General features: G+C 39.0%; 1 protein-coding gene across 9 annotated transcripts in view; it reads left to right on the plus strand.

Annotated features, from left to right (window-relative positions):
• Nucleotides 1-5,742, plus strand: part of TBC1D1 (TBC1 domain family member 1) — a 115,400-nt gene that overhangs the window by 57,861 nt on the left and 51,797 nt on the right. For 8 of the 9 annotated variants that reach the window (XM_017744568.1, XM_017744567.1, XM_017744573.1 and 5 more), the window contains one exon: nucleotides 3,730-4,263. In XM_017744568.1, coding sequence (XP_017600057.1) covers nucleotides 3,730-4,263 — 534 coding nt within the window. Of the gene's footprint in view, nucleotides 1-3,729; nucleotides 4,264-4,287; nucleotides 4,429-5,742 lie in introns of those variants that run through there. The other variant, XM_017744572.1, reaches the window with a different exon arrangement.

Below are 5,742 nucleotides of genomic sequence, written 5' to 3' on the forward strand. Positions count from 1 at the left end.
GCTTGTTTGGCTTCAAGTAATAAGAAGGTAATGCTCTGTGTTTGGTAAAGTTTCATTGTTGCTTACACTGATGTTCTATACTTAGTTTTGTGGGTTTAGGGAAATAATTTTAGGTCAGCAGTAGTGGTTTTTCTGATTACAGAAACAATCTTTATCCACTAATTACATATTTATATTAAGAAACAAGTCAGAAAACACTTAAGAATAGAAGTATGCTAGAAAAGAGAATTTGCATGGCAGGAAGAAATCATACCTGTGTGCAACAGTCTTCCCCCACTGTCTTAGCAAGTTCAGATCAGTAGGCACAATTACCAATAGGTATGTATAAAAGCAGTTGGTACCTGTATCACCAAGGTGGCACCTCAGGAGGTCGTCTTGTTCAGCCTGCTGCTCAAAGCAGGATCACCTAGAGCAGGCTGCTCAGCCCATGTCCAGTCAGAGTTTCATATCTACAAGGATGGAGACTCTGCAACCTCTCTGGGCAATCCATGCCAGCTTGTGGCCACCTTTGTAATAAAAAAAAGATTTCTTTCTTATGTTCAGAAAGAGCCCACAAGCTTTAAAAGACTCCAAGCAGCATTAACTTATTTCAGGAGCAACTTCATCCTTGCTGCTTTTTGATACAAATTGAAGAGCTATAAAACCTGATTCTGTTTACAACTTAATTAATTTTGGGAAGTTTGCAAGAGATATGGTTACTGATCACCCAGTGGCATGCTGCTTAATCTGGAAATGTTCCAGCTGTGGTTAATAAACTTCTGGCTTCATCTTCATTCTAATAACCTGAAATAATTATAATATATTTATTTATAACTACTGTTTACTTCATTTTTATATACTCAGCATCCAGGTCTGTTTACTTGGAGAGCCAGTGTCAGAGGATACAGAGGGCAAGTGGATTGTTCATTTTCAATACTTGCATAAAAAGTCTGGAGTGGTACAGGTAGATAAAAAGAGCACACATCTTGATCAGGCAAAGAGCAGTTCCAGGGAAATAAGTATTTTGGGTTTTTTTTTCATTCATCATGGATCTTGTCTTTACTAATGAAAATAGATAAATGTTTAACATACGTAAGCATCACAGGAACGTGAGGTGGTGATTTGCTGCTTCTGGTGCTGCATCGTTTGCCTAATCAGAAGTAATAAAATTTTATTAGCAGGCTGCAAATTTTTTTAGGTCTGTAAGGGAGAACAGAAGAGTCAGTGTTTTTCAGTAAGTGTAGCACGGAAGCCAGCTGTTACTTATCAATGACATGATTCAAACCCTAGCATGTGTGAAAATAAATAAATAAATACTCCTCTTGATTTTTCATCAACAGGCCTGCTGGGTCTCCTCAGACACAAGTTTATTAACTACTGCAGAATAAAATGTAGTGTCTCCCCCTAACCACTGCCTGTATATAAAGTATAGCCACTGTTGAATAGCTATTTTGTCAATGTCCAAGGTGTTTGATAACAGAAAACATTGAAGAAGTTAAATTCAGTAACTGCATGTATGTGCTGGATCCCTAATGCCTTGTTAGGGCTTTAGCTCAGATGCAACCCTTGCAGCACCTGCACTACTGGAAACTGTGCTTATAGGCATTGACATGTGTGTTGCTGGGGGAGCTTAACTGTGTTGAGATAGTGGCCCTCTTTGCCTGGGTGAAAGCTGATGTTCCTAGCTTTACCAAAGTAAGCAGAGTTCAGAAAATGTCTCAGTCCTTTGCTGTTGCCTCTGCAGCCTCAGCAAAAGCGGAGTTGGGATTGCTGGTCTCTGCATGTATCCTGGGCAACTCAGTAGTAAAATTGCCTGTGGCTGGTGAGTGCAGACACTCTCACAAGAGTAAAATATGTTTATTAAAAATTGCTAAAGCAGTTGCAGCTTCAAACACGGGTAGAATGAAGTTTTATGTTTTACTGTCATTCTGATATGTTATGCCACTAACAATTGTTTCTTTGAAGGATTATTGGGTAAATAAAACTGAGGTAGACCTTAAGCTCACTGTAGAGCAAATGCATATTGTTTGAGGTACTAAAGATTTGTTAGATCCTTAATGTTCTTCTTGTATACGATTAAGAAGTTAGGCACAAAGCTGCCTGAGCCCAAGGCTTCCCAACTGGTTTGTGACATATCGGAGAATGGACTTATGAATTCCTGACCCTGCTTGTCTTGCCCATTCTTCCCTATTGTCTTTGCTGAATGATTAGCTGATGACTCATGCCTTGCACTGAAGGGTGAAGTAATGCTTCCCGAGTTCCTTGTTTGTTTTGTAATATGTACCTTACTGCTTTAAATCCGCTAGTTATATGTGTGTGCCTATCTATCTATCTATCTATCTACTTATCTACCTACCTATCCATATCTTTATCTTTGTTTCCTTGTCTATAAAAGGAATCCTACTGAGGTCTTTATGAGCACCCAGAATATTAATTCAGTTTTCAGTGGTCAATTTTTTTTCCCTCGAAGTCCTTTGTTGTTTTGTCAGTTGGTTTATGACATTATTGCATTATGATTAAGCAATAGATAACCATAAAAATGTCTGAGAAAAACCAGAGTCCAGGTCTCCAAAATATTGTCTAGGTTTAGGGATGCCTTTTCTCATCAGGGAGATGGTTCATCTGGGCTGCTGTTTTAGTCTGCTGCTCCTGGACTTCATCCTGTACTATATGCAATCAAATACTTGTAAGTAAAGAAAGTTCCAGTTGATGCTTGACAGGGGAAATTTGTTTTGTCAGGGAATTAGCAAACTTTGAATGGATTTTTCTCAAAGTAACCTGGGTAAATAAAACAGCTGGCAGAATTAGCAGTTGTAATCATAGATATAGATGGTGGCCTCACATATTTCGTTACAGCAGGAGCAGCACAGACTGCAGAAGAACCTTAATCTCCTGGCTCAAGCAAAGCAGTGTGATGTAACCAGGCCTTGGCCTCGCAGCAGCTTAGCAGACAGCATATGCATATCACTACCTTCTAACCATATCAGCAACTGAGACCGTTTACTGTCACCACAATTGTGTCACATGGCAGTTTGGGTTCTAATTACAACATCTGTGACCTGTAGCAGATTGCTGTCTCATGGAGATGCCCTGCAAGTCATACTGTATGTGAGGTAGTATTACTTAAGAGTGTCACTTAGGACACTCGTTTAGAATAAAAATGAACATTTAAAATAATGAATATAGTTATTAAAAAATACAGCTATTTACATTTTTTTTAAAAACCCACCAAACTGCCATAACAATGTAATATGCTATTATGAAGGGGAAAGCAAATTTGAAAGAGACTCGTTAACCTACATGACGTGAGTGTTTGAGTAAGAGAAGGAAGTGAAAAATAACAGAGATTAAAAAATAACTTTACCAGTTAATTAGTCCATGGCTTCTCATATGCTTTCTGAAGTACTTCTGTCTTTCATTTTGAGATGGAATTTGTCATGTTATACTGGTTGCTTCAGGGGCAAATGTTTTACTGAAGATGATGAGCGTATCAAGGGACAAAGCTCTTTTGACAAAGTGTTGGTGATGGTGAACTCCTGGCAAGGAGATAAATCAGAAATTCCTCTTAGTATTTAACTGCTATAATGTGTCTCTTGAATAAATACAAGATCACTTCAACTGGTCTTTTATTTTTGAAACTGAATCAAAGTGTCCATTCCAGGAAAATCACAACAAGGGAGCCTCTTAATTTTGCAATTTGTTTGTCATAAAGCACCGGATGCTAATGTGTATTTTTTTCCCCACCTATAGGTGCCTGAGATTATAAGCTCTATTCGACAAGCTGGAAAAATTGCCCGTCAAGAAGAGTTTCAGAGTAATCTCTCAGATGTTGAAGACCCTTTTGCCAAAAAGTTTGAGGTGCTGTTCTGTGGACGGGTAACAGTAGCACATAAAAATGCACCTCCAGCACTCATAGATGAATGCATTGAGAAATTTAATCGTGCAAGTTGTACAAAAAATTCAGATTTCAACTCATCATCCCAGCAACATGAAACTTCCAATAACTTTGGAGGCTTCTCTTTCAGCAGCAAATTTCGGTCGGTATTCCAGCCCTTGGTCAGTGAAGAGGAGGAAAAAAGGCCAATTAGGAAATCTTTTTCTCAGCCTGGACTTCGTTCCTTTGCTTTTAAGAAGGATTTCCAAGAGGGAAGCCTTAGGAGTAACAGCTTTGTCAGGTCTTTTGAAGAAGATGCAATTTCACTGAACCTAAAAAGTCAACTCATCTATGGACACAGTGTTGTGCAGCCAACTGACATTGCAGAAAACCGGACTATGTTGTTTACGGTAAAGCAAGATTTGCAGCTTCTGGTGGCGTTTTCACATCTTGGAGTTTGGAGTGGAAAACACCAAAGCAGATGTTCTGACAGATGGCAGTTACTTCTTTGATAACTTAATTGCAATTACCAAAGCTTAACTGAAACTCGCCTATTTCTCTGGAGAGCATTACTTGTTAGTGCAAATTGGTTTCCATATTCAAAATAAGTTTATATTAAATAGTTTAAAACAGTACTACCTGAAACACTGGGCTTCTAAAGAAAGCTTTTAGAAAGTTACTGCAAGTCAGTAGGTAGTTGTGCAATTGCAGAATGGTATGTATACTTACACTAACTAGTAACAGCAGACAAAAATTTCCAGGTGAATGAATTACCTGTAACTAGAGCAGAAGGACCAAACCATGACAGAGAGCTAGTAGACTTTGCCCCATGATTAACAGTGTAATTGATGAAGGTGCTGCTGCTGCCAACATGTCTGTGTAATGATGGAGTAGTAGCGTAATAGCTTCTTATGCTACTCCACACGTGCCTCCACTCCTGCCCTGCTTTGGTGTGGCTGGCAATGCCTTTGCCTTAATAGGTGAGCAGCAAAACTACTTTCCAAGAACTGAGAAGCAAGTAAGGAATGTGGTATTTGTTCCTCTTGCAATCCTCACAATAGATAAGCTATGTAACAGCTTTTACATAGCTTGTATCTTCTGAGCATAATACAAACCTGGAGCTGATACTGCAAAGGCTGACTCTCCTAAGGTCATCTTGGATATGTCAGCTGCTCTTGGAGTTGGGCATTGCAGTGTGTGCAATTACAGCAGGCTTTTTGAAGCAGGAAAAGAGAATCCTTAAGAAGGATTGCCACTGTGTTATGTCTGTAAAAAATTGCATGCAGTAAATGTTGTAGTTAGCTATACCTGAATTAAAGCTTCTGTTTGGTTGTGGCGGACTGACATCAGACAGAGAGTGGAAAAAGATGGAGAGATGTTTCTTCCCTAGTAAAAAGAAAGCCACCTTCTTCCCCTGAGCATGCATTTCACATAGAAAATATAGGTACCCTTTGTAATAATAATGCCTAATTTTAAATAAATCATGACTCCATTATTAATTCATGGCACATATTTTAGAAATGGAGAAATTATAGTTGGGCTAGGTACATCCAGATCCTCTTACTCCAGTGAGTGCATTTTTAATTTGTATTAAATAGATGTATCAGTTCTCAAAGACACCTGCAGCTTCAGCCTGAATATAACATCAGTCACCTCCTGGCAGGCCCATTTCCAAATTGTGCGGCTTTGCTGATCTGGCTTTGTGTTTTGGGTTGCTTTTTGCCTGGGAAAAATATTGTTTAGTTCAGTATGTACAGCTGTATTCTTTTCCTATTCAGCCAACCTAAATTCAGCTGAATATAAGGAAGTGAAGTAACTCTAGTTTGTGCCTTCGGTGTCCACAAGCAGCAGCTCATGGCAGAGCTGTGTTTGTTGTTTTCCTGTCCCCG

This window comes from Corvus brachyrhynchos, unplaced genomic scaffold (assembly GCF_000691975.1).
Source record: "Corvus brachyrhynchos isolate BGI_N302 unplaced genomic scaffold, ASM69197v1 scaffold17, whole genome shotgun sequence".
Lineage (NCBI taxonomy): Eukaryota > Metazoa > Chordata > Aves > Passeriformes > Corvidae > Corvus > Corvus brachyrhynchos.